The sequence below is a fragment of the Elgaria multicarinata genome, chromosome 2 (genome assembly GCF_023053635.1).
Source record: "Elgaria multicarinata webbii isolate HBS135686 ecotype San Diego chromosome 2, rElgMul1.1.pri, whole genome shotgun sequence".
NCBI classification, from domain to species: domain Eukaryota; kingdom Metazoa; phylum Chordata; class Lepidosauria; order Squamata; family Anguidae; genus Elgaria; species Elgaria multicarinata.
The window spans coordinates 1,305,249-1,325,484 of record NC_086172.1 but is presented as its reverse complement, the minus strand read 5'-3'; the positions used below and the strand labels follow the sequence as shown (position 1 = coordinate 1,325,484).

General features: G+C 43.7%; 1 protein-coding gene across 2 annotated transcripts in view; it reads left to right on the top strand.

Moving 5' to 3' along the window:
• The window catches only part of ITSN2 (intersectin 2), a 199,386-nt gene that overhangs the window by 60,389 nt on the left and 118,761 nt on the right, over positions 1-20,236 (top strand). Inside the window, exons 14-17 of one of the 2 annotated variants that reach the window (XM_063115903.1) lie at positions 12,061-12,201; positions 15,000-15,087; positions 17,460-17,599; positions 19,396-19,476. In XM_063115903.1, the coding sequence (XP_062971973.1) occupies positions 12,061-12,201; positions 15,000-15,087; positions 17,460-17,599; positions 19,396-19,476 (450 nt within the window). The remainder of the gene's footprint in view (positions 1-12,060; positions 12,202-14,999; positions 15,088-17,459; positions 17,600-19,395; positions 19,477-20,236) is intronic. The other variant, XM_063115904.1, reaches the window with a different exon arrangement.

The window sequence follows — 20,236 nt, the reverse complement described above, 5'->3', positions numbered from 1 at the left end:
CAGGCTCTGAATGGTCTACAACAACCCTGTAGAGTTGTCCAGAGGTATTTGACCCCTATTTCAGGGTGAGAGTTGGGCTGAAGTTGAGAGAGTAGCTTACAACAACCTTGCATGCTTAATAATAATAATAATAATAATAATAATAATAATAATAATAATAATAATAATAATAATAATAATTTCTTACCCGCCTCTCTGTTTGGATCAAGGCAGGGAACAACAATAAGTATAAATACATAAAATTGATTAAAAACATAGTACTGATTAAACATAGTATTGATTAAAAACATAGTATTGTGGTATTTCTACATTGCAAGTTGGTCTGAGAGAGTAGGTATACAGCAACCCTGCAGTGAGGTTCATTATGATACCCATTTTGCAAGCTGAAAGCCTGAACTGAGAAAGAATAACACAGCATGCCTGCAATGCAGTCCACTGTTAATATTGCAGGCTACTTAAATTGCCCCCTCAGACATCCTCCTAGGCCAAACCCAGCATTCAGTTGTATTTAGAAGCATCATGTTCCATTAACCTGCATGGACTTAGATATTTTTTAAAACTTTTTTAATTGCACATGAAGTAAAAGCCAAGTTAGAGCAGGGACTCTTGTCTTTGATGTCAAGTTTTATTTTTAAGCTCTCTCAGGTAACACCAGATAAACTGCAATATTTTGTTATGGGGCCTTCCTGCTTGTATATACTAATTGCAGTCTCAGTTCTCCAAGTATGGATCCAGTGTGTAGTCAGAACAGCTCAGGGAAGTCTGAAGTTTTGAAGAAAAAATTAAGAAAACAGTTGCTCTTGGGGACTTCCCAGTGGAGAGAGCTGGTGTTCCATCGCATCCTCAAGTAGCCATTCAGCAGAGCTCTTTCGAGTGATTTGGGGGTTGTTAACACTCCTCACAATGAATGTGGCCTTGGTTCCCTCAAGGACCTGCTGTGACCTGATTGCATCTCACTTTGAGGACAAAATCACTTGTCATAGAATCATAGAATAGTAGAGTTGGAAGGGGCCTACAAGGCCATCGAGTCCAACCCCCTGCTCAGTGCAGGAATCCACCCTACAGCATACTTGACAGATGGTTGTCCAGCTGCCTCTTGAAAGCCTCTAGTGTGGGAGAGCCCACAACCTCCCTAGGTAACTGGTTCCATTGTCGCACTGCTCTAACAGTCAGGAAGTTTTTCCTGATGTCCAGCCGGAATCTGACTTCCTGTAACTTGAACCCGTTATTCCGTGTCCTGCACTCTGGGATGATGGAGAAGAGATCCTGGCCCTCCTCTGTGTGACAACCTTTCAAGTATTTGAAGAGTGCTATCATGTCTCCCCTCAATCTTCTCTTCTCCAGGCTAAACATGCCCGGTTGTTTCAGTCTCTCTTCATAGGACTTTGTTTCCAGACCCCTGACCCTCTTAGATAGCATCTGTATATCTCTGGTGATGAGACAATCTCCTGTACTATATGTATAGGGTTTATTTCAATTGTTGTGAGCCACCCTGTGAAGAAACTGAGGTAAAACTGAGGTAAAAATTTAACCTTTATGTTTCATTTCAACCACTAAAGGTCTGAAAAGGTTAAGAACAGAAAAAAATATGTGTGTTTTACTGGAGGCATGTGCCTGAGTGTAGTTATATTGTAAATATTAGTGCTTTGCAAAATATTTTGATTCTGCTATTTTCGGCAGGGATGGGGGGCAGTTTCCCCCGGTTGTCCTGGGCAAGGCAGCCTTGGCACGGCAAGGCAAGGGTTAACAGCCCTTGCCCATACTGTTCTTCAGCAGGCCTGTGCTTGCTGTGAGCCTGCGCACCACATCATTGGCCCTCCTCCTCCTCCTCCTCCTCCTCCTCCTCCTCCTCCTCCAGTTTCAGAGAAGGAGCCATGTGGGTGGGCTTGTGGCTATCTTCTCAAAAGCAAGATTCAAAGGCGAGGAAGAGGCCAGAGCACTGCATTCTGGGAGTGGGGGAGCATGTGAATTGGATACTGCAGCAGCTCTGAAGGGGTCCTGCCCACTCTTCCGAAATGGGGAGGAGAGAAGAAGGCCCTTTGCATTCAACTTTTTTTCTGCTACATGGATTAAATCTTGAGGCACACGTTTCCAGGTTGTATCTATATATAGGCTACTCTTTCTAAAACTGAAGCTTGTGTGAGTCTACACTTCCTGTCCACTTTTTTATTTATTTATTCATTTTATTTATATATTGCATTTATGTTCCGCCTTTCACCCCTCCAATGAACCCAAGGCGGCATACATCCTCCTCCTCCTCTCCATTTTATGCTCACAACAACAACTGTGTGAGATAGGATGGGCTGAGAGTCCATGACTGGCACAAAGTCACCCAGTGGCCTAGTAGGGACTAGAACCCGGATCAACCGGCTCCCAGTCTAACACCATAGCCACTACACCACACGTTTCCCAGGAAGGGAGAGGAGCAGAGGTACCCAGAGAAAGATCTCTGCTGCTGCTGCTGCTGTTACTGTTACTGTTTTTATAAAGACTATTATATGTATTAAGAGATTGTATGGGAGGAGCATAGTATCATTATCTTCTGTGGTGGTGGTTGTGATAGAGCAAGAGAGTTGTGTGGACATAGTTAAAAAAATTAAAATGTAACAAGGGTTAATAATATTTTAGTTTATGGGGGGATGCTTATACAAAGTAGTTTGGACATATATAGAGAGATCCTTCCAAAAAGTTTTTTTGCAGAATAATAATAATAATAATTTTAGAGGAGGAATAAGTAGTCCAAGCTTGTATATTAGAAAAGGTTAAGAATGTGTTGATAAAGGAATTTTAGCTACTGGAAGGTAGAATTATACCAAAAAATGAGGGGTTGAGATAGGAAGACAACAGAAGATAAAATGCAGGCGCATAAAAGCTCTTTTAGCTCAGTTAGCATCGGAGAGCTGGGCAAGCCCCGGTGCCGGTTGTGAAGATGCACGTGGCTGGATGCAGCAGGGGAAGCCAAGGATTACCTGAGACGTGGGGGAATGAGGCTATGGCAGGACAAACCAGTAAAGAAAGCTCACACCTGTGTATTTCTCAACCACTGGTATAGTATTTTTTGTATTTAATATCTACATGTTAGGGATATTATTAACACTTTCAGCTGGGCTGGCAAGCTATAAGCAGAGGGTGTTTTTTTTTAAAAAAAATATATATAGTTGCTAAATCCCTGGGACTCCAGGCACTGGATGCTGAAATTTAGGAGTGGAGGAAGAATTAGTGGGTAGGGGGTGCTTACAGCTTTTCCAGTCATCGCTGCTCTCACACACACACACCCAGTTGCCTCAAACCCTGATTTTTGCCCCCCACTAGGGAAAATACATTGTGGGCTAGTTTCTGTCTTACCCTTCTAGGTATTTGGTGGGTTGGTTGGGGGTAGTTACTAGGAGAATAACTTTAAAGGAAACCTTGCCCCAATCTGGCAATGTCTAGATGTTTTCTCATCCATCCTCCCGGTTCTTGGAAGAGGATTAGAAAGGGAAAGAAAAATACTCCGGATGAACGACTGGCTTCGAAGGTGGTGCCGTCGTGAGAGTTTTGGATTCTGGGACCACGGGCTACGCTACTTGGAACATGGACTGCTGGCAAGGGATGGGTTGCACCTCACAAGGGCTGGAAAGAATGAGTTCGGCCACAGCATGAAGAACTTGATCAGGAGGGCTTTAAACTGAATCTTACGGGGGTGGGAGACGTAAATTTTGAGGCAACAATGGATGAAGGCCAATGCACCACAGTACAGAGAACAGCTCCAACAGTGTCCCAAAATAGTGTCTGCAACAAGGTAGGAACAAAGCTAGACTATAAAACACATGGTCTTCGATGTCTATATACTAATGCCCAGAGCATGGGAAACAAACAGAATGAACTTGAACTCTTATTACATGAAGGCAAATACGACTTGATAGGTATAACTGAAACTTGGTGGGATGACTCCCATGACTGGAATATAGCAATTGAAGGATATAACTTGTTCAAAAAGAACAGAAGAAATAGAAAGGGAGGTGGAGTTGCACTATATGTTAAAAATACCTATCCCTGCACAGAAATACAGGCGGATGAGATTGGGAGCCCCGTCGAGAGCGTCTGGATTAAAATAAATGGGGCTAGGAATAAAAAGAATATGATAATCGGAGTCTACTACCGACCACCCAATCAAGGAGAAGACGAGGATGAAACTTTTGAGAAACAAATTGCCAGTGTTTCAAGGAAGTGTGATGTAGTAGTGATGGGGGACTTCAATTACCCTGATATCTGTTGGGAGACCATTACTGCCAAAAGCGGCCCTTCCAAGAAATTCCTGACATGTATGGGTGATAACTTTCTCCTACAGAAAGTGGTGGAAGGAACTAGAGGTTCGGCAATCCTTGACTTGTTATTGACCAATAGGGATGACTTAGTGGATAAAGTGGCAGTTACGGGAACTCTGGGGGAAAGTGACCATGTCATACTTGAATTCTTGATTATGAAGGAGACAAAAGTCAAGCGTAGCCATACACGTACTCTGGATTTTAGGAAAGCTGATTTTAATAAACTCAGAACTATAATAAGTAAGGTCCCGTGGAAAATGAGCCTAATGAGAAAAGGAGTGCAGGATGGGTGGGAGTATCTAAAAAATGAAATTTTAAAGGCACAGTTACAAACAATTCCAACAAGGAGAAAAGATAGAAGACAACAGAGGAAACCAATGTGGCTCCACAAAAAGCTTATTGATGAACTGAAAACAAAAAGGGATACATATAGGAAGTGGAAGGAAGGCCAGGCTACAAAAGAAGAGTACAGACAAGTGGCGCAGAAGTGCCGAAATGGCGTCAGGAAGGCTAAAGCTGTGAATGAGCTGAGATTAGCGAGGGATGCTAAAAGCAATAAAAAGGCTTTCTTCAGATACGTGAGTAGTAAAAGACAGAGGAAAGAAATGGTGGTTCAACTGCTTAATGAGGATGGCAAATTGATAACAGATGACAAAGAAAAGGCTGAAGTGCTCAATTCCTACTTTGCCTCGGTCTTCTCCCAAAAGCGGGTCTATGACCCCCCTGGAAAAAGTGAAGCAGAAGTTGAGGGGGCAGGATTGCAGTTTGAGATTGATAAACAAATGGTCAAAGAACACCTAATTTCCTTGAATGAGTTCAAATCTCCAGGGCCCGATGAACTGCATCCAAGAGTAACGAAGGAGCTAGCGGAAGAACTCTCAGAACCTTTGTCTATTATCTTTGCAAAATCATGGAAGACGGGTGAGGTGCCGGATGACTGGAGGAGGGCTAACGTTGTCCCTATCTTCAAAAAGGGCAAAAAGGAGGAACCTGGGAACTACAGACCAGTCAGTCTGACATCCATCCCTGGGAAAATTCTGGAGCAGATTATAAAGAAGTCAATCTGTAAACACCTTGAAATCAATGCAGTGATTACTAGAAGCCAACATGGATTTGTCAGGAACAAGTCCTGTCAGACTAATTTGATCTCATTTTTTGATAGGATAACCTCCCTTGTGGACTGTGGGAATGCTGTGGACGTCATATATCTTGACTTCAGCAAAGCTTTTGACAAAGTACCACATGATATTCTGATTAACAAACTAGCTAAAAGTGGGCTAGATGGAACAACTATTAGGTGGATCCACAGTTGGCTACAGAATCGGACTCAAAGAGTATTTATCAATGGAACCTTCTCAAACTGGGGAGAGGCAACGAGTGGGGTGCCGCAGGGCTCAGTCCTGGGCCCAGTGCTCTTCAACATTTTTATTAATGATTTGGACGAGGAGGTGCAGGGAACGCTGATCAAATTTGCAGATGACACAAAATTGGGTGGGATAGCTAATACCCTGGAAGACAGAAACAAACTTCAAAGTGATCTTGATAGGCTGGAGTGCTGGGCTGAAAACAACAGAATGAAATTTAATAGGGATAAATGCCAAGTTCTACATTTAGGGAATAGAAACCAAATGCACAGTTACAAGATGGGGGACACTTGGCTCAGCAATACTACAAACGAGAAAGGTCTTGGAATTGTTGTAGATCACAAGCTGAATATGAGCCAACAGTGCGATATGGCTGCAAGAAAGGCAAATGCTATTTTGGGCCGCATTAATAGAAGTATAGCTTCCAAATCACGTGAGGTACTGGTTCCTCTCTATTCGGCCCTGGTTAGGCCTCATCTTGAGTATTGCGTCCAGTTCTGGGCTCCACAATTCAAGAAGGACGCAGACAAGCTGGAGCGTGTTCAGAAGAGGGCAACCAGGATGATCAGAGGTCTAGAAACAAAGCCCTATGAAGAGAGACTGAAAGAACTGGGCATGTTTAGCCTGGAGAAGAGAAGATTGAGGGGAGACATGATAGCACTCTTCAAATACTTAAAAGGTTGTCACACAGAGGAGGGCCAGGATCTCTTCTCGATCCTCCCAGAGTGCAGGACACGGAATAACGGACTCAAGTTAAAGGAAGCCAGATTCCGGCTGGACATCAGGAAAAACTTCCTGACTGTTAGAGCAGTGCGACAATGGAATCAGCTACCTAGGGAGGTTGTGGGCTTTCCCACACTAGAGGCATTCAAGAGGCAGCTGGACAACCATCTGTCAGGGATGCTTTAGGGTGGATTCCTGCATTGAGCAGGGGGTTGGGCTCGATGGCCTTGTAGGCCCCTTCCAACTCTGCTATTCTATGATTCTATGATTCTAGATGGTTTGGACCACAACTCCCAGCATTCCTGACTATTAGCCATGCTGGCTGGTGCTGATGGGAGTTTAAGTTCAAAACTTCTGGAGGGCATCAGGTTGGGGAAGGCTGGTTTAGAAGAAGAATGGCTGCCAATAAAAGGGTTAAACACCCCTTACCAAGATTCCTTCCTCACTTCCTAATTGTACTTTTACATTTTATATTGTGTTTTATAATGCATTTTGTGGTTTTAATTGTGAAGCACCCAGAGAGGTTCGTTGTATGAGGTAATTTGTGCCATTGTTTAGGATTTATCACACAATCCTATGCATGTTTATTCAGAAGCATAGAAAGCAGTTTTGGATGACACAGATTTTCTAGACCCACTTCAAACCAGCTTTAGAGCAGGTTACGGAGTTGAGACCGCTATCGTCGCCTTAGCGGATGATCTACGCCTGAGTGTTGACAGGGGGAGTGTGTCCCTGCTGGTACTCTTGGACCTCTCAGCGGCTTTCAATACCATCAACCATGGTATCCTTCTGGAAAGCCTGAGGGAATTGGGAATCGGGGGCACTGTGCTTCAGTGGTTCCGATCCTACCTCTTGGGCAGGTTCCAGATGGTGATGCTTGGGGATAGCTGCTCCTCAAAAAAGGAGCTTCTGTGCAGCATACCATAAGGTGCCATCCTTTCCCCAATGCTATTTAATGTTTACATGAAACCGCTGGGAGAGATCATCCGGAGGCATGGGGTGGGGTGCTAACAGTATGCTGATGACACCCAAATATATTTCTCTATGCCTTCAACAACAGTGTCAGCTAAGGATAGTGTGTCTCCTCTGAATGAATGCTTGGAGGCAGTAATGGGCTGAATGAGGGAAAACAAACTGAAGCTGAATCCAGACAAGACGGAGGTGCTCTCTGTCAAAAGCCACAACCTGGGTTTGGAAGTGGTTCTGGATGAGGTTACACTCCCCCTGAAAGACTGTGTTTGCAGCTTGGAGGTGCTTCTAGATCCGTCACTCCAAATGACAGCCCAGATAGATGCGACAGCCAAGAGTGCCTACTATCAGCTTTGGCTGATACGCCAGCTGTGCCCCTTCCTAGAGTTGGAAGACTTAAAGACGCGCTGGTAACTTCGAGGCTTCACTTCTACAATGCGCTCTACATCTTGAGAGGTATTATTTTTTATAAACCCTTTATTCACTATACCAGTGAATTAGCAGAGTAACAGCGGTTCTTAACTATGAAAGTCATTCTATGAAAGTCCATAGTCTGGGGGCCACCACCGAAAAGGCCCTATCCCTCGTTGCCACACTCCGAGCCTCTCTCAGAGTAGGCACCCGGAGGAGGACCTTAGATGTTGAACGTAGTGACGTATTCACGTCGGGAGAGGCGTTCCATCAGGTATTGTGGTCCCAAGCCATATGAGGCTTTATAGGTCAAAACCAGCACCTTGAATTGGGCTCGGAAACATACAGGCAGCCAGTGCAAGCGGACCAGAACAGGTGTTATATGGTCAAACCTTCTGGTTCCCGAAATCAATCTGGCCGCTGCATTTTGCACAAGCTGCAGCTTCCGAACCGTCTTTAAGGGCAGCCCTACATAGAGTGCATTGCAGTAATCTAACTTGGAGGTTACCAGAGCACGGACAACTGAAGCCAGGTTATCCCTGTCTAGATAGGGGCGTAGCTGGGCCACCAACCGGAGTTTGTAGAAGGCACTCCGTGCCACTGATGTCACCTGAGCCTCAAGTGACAATGATGGATCTAAAAGAACCCCCAAGCTACGAACCTGCTCCTTCAGGGTGAGTGCAATTCCATCCAGAACTGGTAGAACACCCCCCCATCCTGTCAGCGGAACCACCTACTAACAGCATCTCAGTCTTGTCTGGATTGAGTCTCAGTTTATTAGCCCTCATCCAGTTCATTGTCGCAGCCAGGCACCGGTTCAACACATCCACAGCCTCTCCTGCTGAAGATGAAAAGGAGAAATAGAGCTGCGTGTCGTCAGCATACTGATGTCAGCACACTCCAAAGCTCCGGATGACTGCACCCAGCGGCTTCATGTAAATGTTAAACAACATGGGGGACAAAACTGACCCCTGCGGGACCCCATACTTGAGAGTCCACGGGGCCGAGTAATGTTCCCCAAGTACCATCTTCTGTATCCGACCCACCAAATAAGAGCGGAACCACTGCAGAGCACTACCTCCCACTCACAGCTCAGTGAGTCGTCCCAGAAGGGTAACATGGTCAATGGTATCGAAAGCTGCTGAGAGGTCGAGGAGAATCAACAGTCACACTCCCTCTCCTGTCTTTCTCCCGACATAGGTCAACATACAGGGCGACCAAGGCTGTTTCCGTGCCAAAACCGGGCCTGAAGCCCGACTGAAATGGATCCAGATAATCAGTCTCATCCAAGAGTGTCTGGAGCTGGCCCGCAACCACCCGCTCAAGGACCTTGCCCAGGAATGGAACATTTGCTACCGGCCTGTAGTTACTAAGATTTTCCGGGTCCAAGGAAGTTTTCTTTAGGAGTGGTCTCACTACCGCCTCTTTCAGACGGTCTGGGACCACTCAATCTCATAGAGAGGCATTAATCACCTCCTTGGCCCAGCCAACTGTTCCATCCCTGCTAGCTTTTATTAGCCAAGAGGGGCAAGGATCCAGTACAGAGGTGGTCGCGCGGACCTGTCCAAGCACCTTGTCCACATCCTCGAGCTGTACCAACTGAAACTCATCCAAGATTACAGGACAAGCCTGCGCTCTGGACACCTCACTAGATTCAACTGCTATAACACTGGAGTCTAAGTCCCGACGGATGTCAGAGATTTTGTCCTGGAAGTGCCTGGTAAATTCATTACAGCGGTCCTCAGAGCGTTCTACCATGTCCTTGGGGCCAGCATCTAATAGCCCCCAAACAACTGTGAAAAGTTCCGCTGGGCGGCCTGGTTAGGCCTCATCTAGAGTATTGTGTCCAGTTCTGGGCTCCACAATTCAAGAAGGATGCAGACAAGCTGGAGCTTGTTCAGAGGAGGGCAACCAGGATGATCAAGGGTCTGGAAACAAAGCCCTATGAAGAGAGACTGAAAGAACTAGGCATGTTTAGCCCGGAGAAGAGAAGATTGAGGGGAGACATGATAGCACTCTTCAAATACTTCAAAGGTTGTCACACAGAGGAGGACCAGGATCTCTTCTCGATCCTCCCAGAGTGCAGGACACGGAATAACAGGCTCAAGTTAAAGGAAGCCAGATTCCAGCTGGATATCAGGAAAACTTCCTGACTGTTAGAGCAGTGCGACGGTGGAATCAGCTACCTAGGGAGGTTGTGGGCTCTCCCACGCTAGAGGCATTCAAGAGGCAGCTGGACAACCATCTGTCAGGGATGCTTTAGGGTGGATTCCTGCATTGAGCAGGGGGCTGGACTCGATGGCCTTGTAGGCCCCTTCCAACTCTGCTATTCTATGATTCTATGATTTTAGAATGTTTTAAAGATGTTTTAATCATGTATGGTATGTTTTAATGTTTTTAATGTGTATTTTATATCATGTTTTTATACTGTTTTATCCCTGGGCGTTTGGTTTTAGTTTTTGTGAACCGCCCAGGGAGCTTCGGCTGTTGTGTGGTATAAAAATGCAATAAATAAATAAATAATAAAAAATAGTAGAGTTGAAAGGGGCCTATAAGGCCATTGAATCCAACCCTCTGCTTAATGCAAGAATCCACCTTAAAGTATACCTGACAGATGCTTTAAGATGGTTCCAAAATTCAAGTCTCTCACATCAGCACCACCTTTATAGTCAGTTGTTCACCCGGAGTATTCCCCTTTCCCTTTCTATTCCTCTTCCAAGAACTGGAATACATCCTGGTGGAGGGGTCCTAGCAGTACCAACCAGACATTATTGTGCAACTGTTCCATCTTCTTAACTGATTTTCTGCAGTAAGAAAAAAGGTGGAAGAACTGGGTTGCTATTAGAGTTACTGATAGAAGGTGACAATGTCTGGACACCCCATAGAATTCCATGTATTAGGCAGACTGATAGTGCTCTACAAAAACACATCTGAGCACCCTGAGTGCCAAAGCAGACTTGACACAGAAGCTCCCGGTGTGCTTGGAAGTCCCAAGGTATTTTTCTTCCTCAAATAACAGCTGTGTGGGAGCTGATTTAGAGCTGGGCTCCCATGCAGCTCCCATCTATATGGCACTCCCTGAAAAATTAGCTATGGAGGTGTTGAGCCTATACGTTTCTTTTTCTCTTCCAGAGCTAATAAATGTAGGCAGGATGATTTACATCATGGTACAGGGGGAACATGGTACAGGAGCCTTATGACGAAGGTGAAAGAAGAAAGTGCAAAAGCTGGGTTGCAGTTAAACCTCAAAAAAACCAAGATTATGGTAACCAGCTTGATTGATAACTGGCAAATAGAGGGAGAAAACGTGGAGACAGTGACAGACTTTGTATTTCTGGCCGCAAAGATTACTGCAGATGCTGACTGCAGCCAGGAAATCAGAAGACGTTTACTTCTTGGGAGGAGAGCAATGACAAATCTTGATAAAATAGTGAAGAGCAGAGACACCACACTGACAACAAAGGTCTGCATAGTTAAAGCAATGGTATTCCCCGTAGTAACCTATGTCTGCGAGAGCTGGAACATAAGGAAAGCTGAGCGAAGGAAGATAGATGGCTTTTGAACTGTGGTGTTGGAGGAAAATTCTGAGAGTGCCTTGGACTGCAAGAAGATCAAACCAGTCCATACTCCAGGAAATAAAGCCAGACTGCTCACTTGAGGGAATGTATTAAAGGCAAAACTGAAGTACTTTGGCCACATAATGAGAAGACAGGACACCCTGGAGAAGAGGCTGATGCTAGGGAAAGTGGAAGGCAAAAGGAAGAGGGGCCGACCAAGGGCAAGATGGATGGATGATATTCTGGAGGTGACAGACTCGACCTTGGGTGGCGACGGCTGACAGAAAGCTCTGGCGTGGGCTGGTCCATGAAGCCACAAAGAGTCGGAAGCGACTGAACGAATAAACAACAACAAAACGGGAAAATGATTACAATTCCCTCTCCTCTCCCACACCCTGGTCCAAATTGCCCTCTGAAGCTCCAGTGTTGTGGGGCCAGTGGCTCCCTTGATCAGTAGTAGAAGTGCCTGATCCTCCAGGTCATGTTTAGCTTGGCTCTGGGAGCAACTCTCCCCCATCTTCTAAATCAGCATTTTAACTATTTGATTCATTGTTCTCTCAGCATTCTGAAATGTAAGAAGGGGGAGACTAGAATTCTAATTTTTTTCAAATGGATACAACATAGTTTTGGCTAAATTTCTGTTTTGTGATGGTCAATAGTTGGTTAGAGAAATGTTAAGTTTATGTTATTGGGTTAGATGTTTGATGTTTTAGATGTTTTTCTCTACAGAATGGCAAACACCAGCAGATCTCTGGGAGATTGCAAGATGTTCAAAACAGAAAACAAAATCAGAAAAATGAGTTGGATGTTCTGGAAAAGAAATGTGATTTGGGAATTATTGAAATCAAGAAGCTACAGCAACAGCTTCAGGTATATCATCCCCCTCTAAGCATAGAATTGTTGCCTTATCAGTTCCAGAGATTGAAGGAGAAAACTGGTGTGTGTGTGTGTGTGTGTGTGTGTGTGTGTGTGTGTGTGTGTGATTTCTGGGAGCTTTAAATTGAAATGTCTTCTTTTAAAATTGATTTTAATATGTTTTTATGGAGACACAATTACTAATTACTAATTAATATTACTTCCTTGCAAACAGTCTCTCACTTTTTTTAGATGTGATAACATTTTATGTATTTTTTTTCTTTTCGAAGGATATAGGGTTTGATAGTAATGTCAGGGTAATATTATCAGATTTATGGTATTTTCCCCATAGGGCTTTGTGACTACATCTCACAGCATTCCTGCCCAATGGCCCTGCTGGCTAGGGTTGATGGGAGTTGAAATCCAAAACGTCTGGAAGGCATTGGTTGGTGAGGTCTCAGCTAGATGCTCTCCAAGGTCCCTTCTAAATATTCTTCTCTCTTTTTTGATGGACTAATTCAGCTCATTCACATTCCAAATTATAATAATATCCTTCATTTATTCTACTTAATATTGTGGGTTTATCCACAAGAAAAATAGACAATCAAAAAGGAGGAACACACTATGTAGAATAAGGATATTCAAGCTTTTAGACTAGGACTACAAAAGTTTTTGAGTTATGAGAAACTGTCAGAGTACTGTAATTTGAAATTCTGGATAACACTTAAACTAACAGTATATGGTCTAATAAAGTCCCAGAGGGATAGCCATGTGACAGGGTTTCAAAAGTAGGCTGAGGGATACAGATTGCCTACCTCTCCAGTGGACGTTGTGACAGGCAGGTACAGTGGACTCCAGAGCCACCAGGGACCATAGGAAATGAGTTTCTCATCATTCTTAATATCTATGGGGGAAGACAAAGTAATCCATTTCAAGTAAGCCCAGTTTCGAGAGAACCCCAAGTCAGCCAATCCTGTTTTCAAGATTCTCCCCATTCAGGAGGATCTTTCCAGTTTCCTAAGCATTGTTGTATAGTACCATAATAATGCTACCTGTCATATCCTGGTGGATTGTTACATGTTTATTCCTTGAAGAGATTTGTTCCCTTTCTTGTCTATTGGTCACATGAGTAACTCTTTAATTAGGGATTGTCTAATTCACCTAATTACTGGCAGTGAAATACACTTAATGCTTCTTTTAAGCATATGTTCTAGCAATGTCCAGTAGTGACTTCTTTTTAGAGGTGACATTATTACATTAGTCCTGTTCAGACACGACTTGGGGAAAGGTGCCTAGGCTAACCATGGTGCACGGTGGTTACCACTAACCATGCTGAGTACTCCTGCCACACATGCCCGGAACCATGGCCCCAACCATGAGTACTTTATCCACTGACTAACCACTCTCCACTCTATCCTTCTTGAGCACTTGTAGCTTCTCCTTGCACTGCTGCAGGGTGCGAGATGAGACGCTCTTCTACAACTGCTTGGAGAACCATGGAAAGAGATCTAGCCATGTTGCGGGAGTTGGAGAGGGGGATGGAGTCCAACGGACTCCCACACGCCCAGCTTCCCAGATACCCCTCAACAAACCACTGCTACTTACCTTCCCTGGGTGAGCTGCTTGGCAAGCAGGCACAGACACCCAGCTCTCCACAGTGAGACGCCATTTTGCATAGAAATGATGGTTTGTTGTTTTTCGTAAAAGTCACCTTACGGAAATGGCGGCAATAAAGCAGCCATGTCCATAAGATTACAGGCCTGAATGGCTGAGCAGTTTGCCCAGGGAGCAGAACAGGGGCAGCAGTTTGGCAAGCTGCGCACGGGACAGGCATGGCTGAGTACTTTGTTCTCAGGGCACATTTTCAAGTCCAGGGTGTGGGTGGTGAGGGTGAGCAAGGGGGCTGGCACTCAGCTGCAGTGTCATTTTTGTGAACTGCCCAGAGGACTTCGGCTATTGGGTGGTATAGAAATGCAATAATAAATACATGTGTTGCTAGGCAGATCTCGATCATGAAGATCTTGCGAGCTGGCAGGAGTGGCACCAGCGCTTTTGGCCGCTGTTGCCTTAGAGTTCTATGGCAGCACGTCCTTAACCATGGAGACCTGTTCAGACAACACGCTAAGCCATGGTTAGGGCCACTAACCCCTTTGTAGCAAGTGGTTAATGAGCATGGTTAAACTATGGTCATGTAGCCACCATTGTTAGGAAAAATGCCGTTCGCACAATACACTAAGCCGTCATGGTTAGCTCAAAATGCTAAACAATCGTGGCTTAGTGTGTTTGAACAGGGCCACTGATAAATTTTGTAGTGGAACAGTCTTCAGTATTCACTAATATACACACTCTTATAAATTATTTAGCTTCTTCACAGTAATTAACAAACAGTGGGCATAAATGGATTATCTGTGCCTTTTGGATAGCTAAAGGATTAATATTACAATATTGGAAGGATACATACCTCCTATAGTGCAATTGATTCGGGACCTTATAATGCTTTCAATATTTGAATGGGTGTCATATAGACACTGCCTTCAAATGGATACTTCTTTGGATATTTGGTCCACTTTGTTGAAGTCTATGTATAATTGCTTGGACGTTGAATGCATTTCATACAAATCCATGTATGCATATTAAAAAAGTGGGGTGGAAATCGAGTGACCATGAGCTGCACATTGGCACATGATATCCATGGGCACCACATTGGGGACCCCTGACTTTTACCTTAATTTGTAATGTGAGATAGCTTTTGTGTTGCCACACAGAAAGTATGCTGATGATACCTTTCTAAAATTTGCCCCACAATCTTGCAGGAATATCAGAATAAGTTGATCCTCCTTGTTCCTGAAAAACAGCAGTTAAGTGAGAAAATAAATCATATGCAGTTGAACAACTCCCCTAGTAAGTATCTTCAAAATCATTTATTTTGATCTTTTCTCAATTTTTCTTTTGCTCACTGGAATGAAGTATAAGCAGTGATTAGGTTAAGAAGGGAAAAGTAACAGACTGATAAGGACTAAGAGAAGGGCTGAGTTGGTAATGACAATGATAACCAGAAGAGCAAAGTGGGTAATTGGCTGACTGAGTTATGAGGTACCAGAGTTTCATTGAAATAAAAGAAAAGAAAAGTCTGGGGTTAGGTGATGAATAACAAGTAGCATAAAGAGTGACAAGAGAGAGTGTGGGTGTTTATTAAACATTCTTTGTGTATTATATTTGTGTATTATATTTGTGTATTATATTTTTATGGACTGGTAAAATCCAGTTTACAACATTAACATACATGTTTCAGGCAGAGTAGCTTCCTGTCATGTTAAGTGTTATAGGAAAACTGAACACTAAATTGGTATGTTTCAAAATGGGAGGAGTGAAGGTGATTGAATATTAAAGTACCATTGTAAGCCAGTATCTGTAGCCTGAAGGAAGGCCACATGGGAGCACTATTCAATTACCCAAATGGCTGTCACATATAAGAGGGCCAGGATTGGGGTGCTTCCAGACAGAGGGCTCCTAATGCTACCAATCCAAAGGCATTGTGCAACTATTCCACCTTTTCTTCCTTAACAGATGGTTTTCTGGTCAGAAAAAAAGATGGGACGGAGCAGTGGGGAAACACAGAGGGCTAAAAGTGGAAGATGGTGTCATCTGGACCTTTTAAAATTCTCTGAATGAGGCAGGGTGATTGCATGATGAAACACTTATCTGGAAGTGCCCGTGTTCTCTTCTGCACCAGAGGGCAGGACTAGATCTAATGGGCTTAAGTTATAGGAGGGCAGATTTTGGTTGAATGTAAGGAAAAACATCTAAATGGTAAAAACAGTTTAACAAGGTCTTGAAGCAGGGGCCAGACAGCCATCCATTTAGGGATGCTCTCGCTCTGGATTTCCAGCATTAAATGGCAGAGGGGTTTGGACTAGATGGCCTACCAGACCCCTTTTCATTCTGTGGATGAGTTCGCACAACCCACCTTGCCGAATAAGCTACAATGTGTGGATTGTTCGTGGAACAACCCATGGTGAGCCTGACAACACGATTGGGCTTACCATTAGTCATTCTCCCCCTCTTTTCCCCTCAATCCTCCCGCTGGCTTCAGCACATATCCCTGAGGACTTTGCGGTAGAACCTGTCTTGTCCGCCATCCTATCACCCTCCCCACTCTGATCACACCCCTGTTTTCGTTCTCTGCCTGATTTTATGTTTATTTTTTCAGGCCCTGACATTTGCACAAATGGGGTTGGAATATTTGGCCCCAGGAATTTGGGAAATGTCTTAGTTGTATTAGTATTAGTATTACACATTTGTGGCTGTCAAATATATAAATAGGCTTTCCTTTCCTATTGCCTTGTATGTTTCAGCTGTCAAAAGAGAGGACCTGCAGTATGAAATGTAAATGGTAATTGACAAGCCAGGACTGCATATAGGTTAATTTGATAGCCATTGACAGCTGAAAGGACAGGAATAGAGAACCAGATTGCCCTCTTAGCAGAGTAATCTCCAGGGTTTAAAGTGTTGAGCTGACACTTGGAAGTGTCCTGCTTCCATTTCATTCTGACTCTCCTGCAAGTCCTTTTAAGAGAGATCTACCCATCCCCGCCCCCTCCACTTTTTGCAGCTCTTGTTCAGAGCAGTTACTGCCATGGTTGCCACGACGGGTTGGCTCTGGGGTTAAATATCCCCAAGAACAGCACATGGGTTGTCTGAGTGGCTTATTGACTGAAAATAAGTCACCTTGTGGAAAGCAGTCCAGGTTCAGATGACAAGATAACCCACTGAGGCGTGATGGGTTGTTGTGTCATGCGAACCTAGTCTATGATTCAGTGTATTGGACTAAGCCCTGAGCTGAAATCTGTTTTCCACTATAGATTCTATGAGCTGGTTCACATGACATGGTGTGGCTCGTCACTTTTCATAACTGACCCCCGATCAGGAAATGTCATGTCATGCGAACCTGATCCATGGTCTGTATATCTTGAGTGGGGGTTGGATATCCAAAATGGCGGATGCACACACTCTGCACACTGCGGTTTCTCTGTGGGCAGCTGCATCATGCGAACCGACCCATTGAGTGTCTTTGGGCAACTCTCTAGTTTTTAGTTTCACTTCTTTATCTTTAAAGTGTAAATAACAGTGACCTAACTGATGTAATTATCGCAGGATTGAGTGAATTAGAATGTAAAATGGAAGTGTTAACAAGTCCTATATAAGTGAAGAAAAAATAAATGAAAAATCTATAAGAAGAGATAAACACTGAATGTTTGGACTTCCATGTGCAGATACAGACCTTAATTCACTATACAAGAAGACCTCAGAGAAGGAAGAATTATGCCAAAGACTTAGGGAACAACTTGATGTACTAGAAAAAGAAACATCTTCCAAGCTCTCTGAAATGGATGCGTTTAACGATCAACTTAAGGTACAATCTTGCTGTAGCCTTTTAACTGTGAATCAGGATAGTTGTTAGTTGACTGTTGTAAAGGGCAACAAAACCACAACATTGTGTATATTCCCTTCTGAAAGGCTTTTCTCACTTCTGATTTGTTCTTCAGTTCACCAGACAGTTCAATATCTTCAGCTTTATGAAAAGTTACATGTTACATGTTACCACTTTTTCCTTTTCCATTCATGCATTATAGATGCATTGATCTCTGATTTGATGTTAAACGTGCAGTATATGGTGAATGTGTCAGCCTTTTGCAGTTTGAAATCCCTTGGTCCTGAGATCTGAAGGCTGCCATTTTGCATATTTTAAACTGAATTAATGTTACTGTGTAGTGTTAAATTGTTAAACTTGACAAGGATATGCAAAATAATCAAGTTTAAGAAACTTTTTTCGCTAATTAATAAAATCTAACTATAGAACATTGTAAGCCAAGAAGGAAGGCCGTCTATTTCTTTGAACTTCTTCACCATCTAACATGGGTGGGCCTCCCACTGCCCACATGTAGCCCTCACAGATCTTCCCTTTGACCCACAGGTACCCTAGCTTCTCCCCACCCCAAATTCCCCTACCCTTACTTGTCCCACTGTACCTTTTTTTCCTTTGGGGGCCCACAGTGGGCATTTTGCTATTCGAGCCTGCTGAGCTCTGTGGTTTCTCTGGAGCACAACATTATTGAGAGGGAAACCAAAGAGAATGGAGAGTTAGAGCCTATTTTGCTATTCTAGCCCATAGTTTCAGAAGGAGAAGAGATGTGGGTCTTCTAGGCTGCCAAACTCTGTGGTTTCCCTGTCAACAACATTACTCATTAGAGTGAAACTATAGAGTTTGGTGGGGTAGAGCAGCCATCTGCCAAGCGCAGACTGGTTCCTCTCCTTCGTCCTTTGGATGGCACTTTGGTTTGGAGGCCTGAAGCCCAGGCAAGCCATAATTGCAGTGAGGAGGTGGCTGCTCCTTCCACAACCACCTCTGTGCGCCATTGCAGGGGTGGCTGCTCATAATTTCTTTCTTTAGGCAGCCCAGTGGACTTAATTGTACCCCTGTGAGGATTAGGCTGAGAGGAGGTGCTGCCTTCTTCTGCTAGCATGTTTCCCCTCTCCAGAGAAGCAGCAGGACTCAGAGGAGGAAGAGGAGGGGTTGCTGGGAATGGGGGGGGGGTGTTGCTGGTTGTGGTGTCCACTCCCATCTGTCTTTTTTCAGCCTGGGGAAAGGATGAGAGATTGATATTTACTATTTGATCATTTCTCCTCACCAGCAGCAGCTGTTCATCTCTGCTTTTCCTTCAAAATAGAAGCGGCAGTATTAAACCTGTGCACTTTACATAATGTGGAAAACCAGGTGGGAGGGGGAAATCGAATGGAGTTTCATGGAAGAGGGTATGGCTTAGAGATTTCCACTTAGAGTATCTTTTGATATGGTAAGTGGTATATAGGTTGATTGATTAAATAAATGAATGAATGAAATATGGCTGAACTGCTTGGGGGAAATACCCTGGCTGAACAGGAGCACTCCACACTGCAATGTTTTCTTGCAGGTCCCACTTGTGAATTATTGATAGTTCTGGCTAGAGGAGACATCATTTTTAGAGTACATCTCTGATGAAAGCTTAGTGGAAAATTTGGTGTACTCTTCAAAAAAAAGTAATAGTGATAGCATGATTAATACCTGACATGCTAGTTAAGTTGATCAAATTACATTGATCCAATTACAACACTGTAAGTCCCCAAATTCAGTGTAAAATATAACTGCTTTTTATCTGCCTTATCTTACAGTGTGACACTATGGATGCTTCTGTTCTTCAGTGCCTTTTGTGTCTGCTAAGCTGTCTCAACAACCTCTTCCTCTTACTTAAGGTTATTTTCTAATCTTTGGACTTTTTGCTTTCAATAATTTCATTGTTTTCTGTACATTCCCCCCTCTTTATATATACATTGCATGTCTTTAGCATTTAGCTTCTTGCCTATACAATAATCGATGCTGTACAGCATGAATAGATTTCCCTTTGCTTTTCTGCTTGCTTTTAAACTTTGTCTGCTTGCCAAATACTTGTAATTATATAAAGGTGTGGGGATGAAGTTTTACTATAAAGTTTGCCAGCTAACTATTATGTAATATTTAATTTGAATATATGTGATGCACAGAGATTTCCACCAGTTCTTAAATTCTTATTTGAAGTGTAGTCAAATCTAGTTGTCAAAATTGACTTCTAAAAGGCCTGAAGTTAATTATAGGTGTTGTCACTTTTGATCATAGAAAAGTAGATGTCCTGTGTGTGTACATAAATGGGCATGTACAAAGGGTTGTAGTGGATTTCTGATACCAGGATGGCTCCCAAGTATATAGGAAAATCTTCATTTTGTGAAAAAGAACCCTAGCTCCCTACACCAGCCCCTAAACATGAGGGAGCAAAGACGATATAAACTGCCCTGATGCTACCGTGAATATTGCCACCAGGGCTGGAAGTTATGCTCAAGGCAGAGAAGGAAGCATCTTTTCTATGCTACTATTCCATTGTCCGTGCATGAGAGTTGCTGCTGGTGACTTGCAGTGCAGGCCACCATCTTGCCATAGGAGTCTTTCTACTTGTCAAGATGGGGCCCAGGCTCTCTGGTT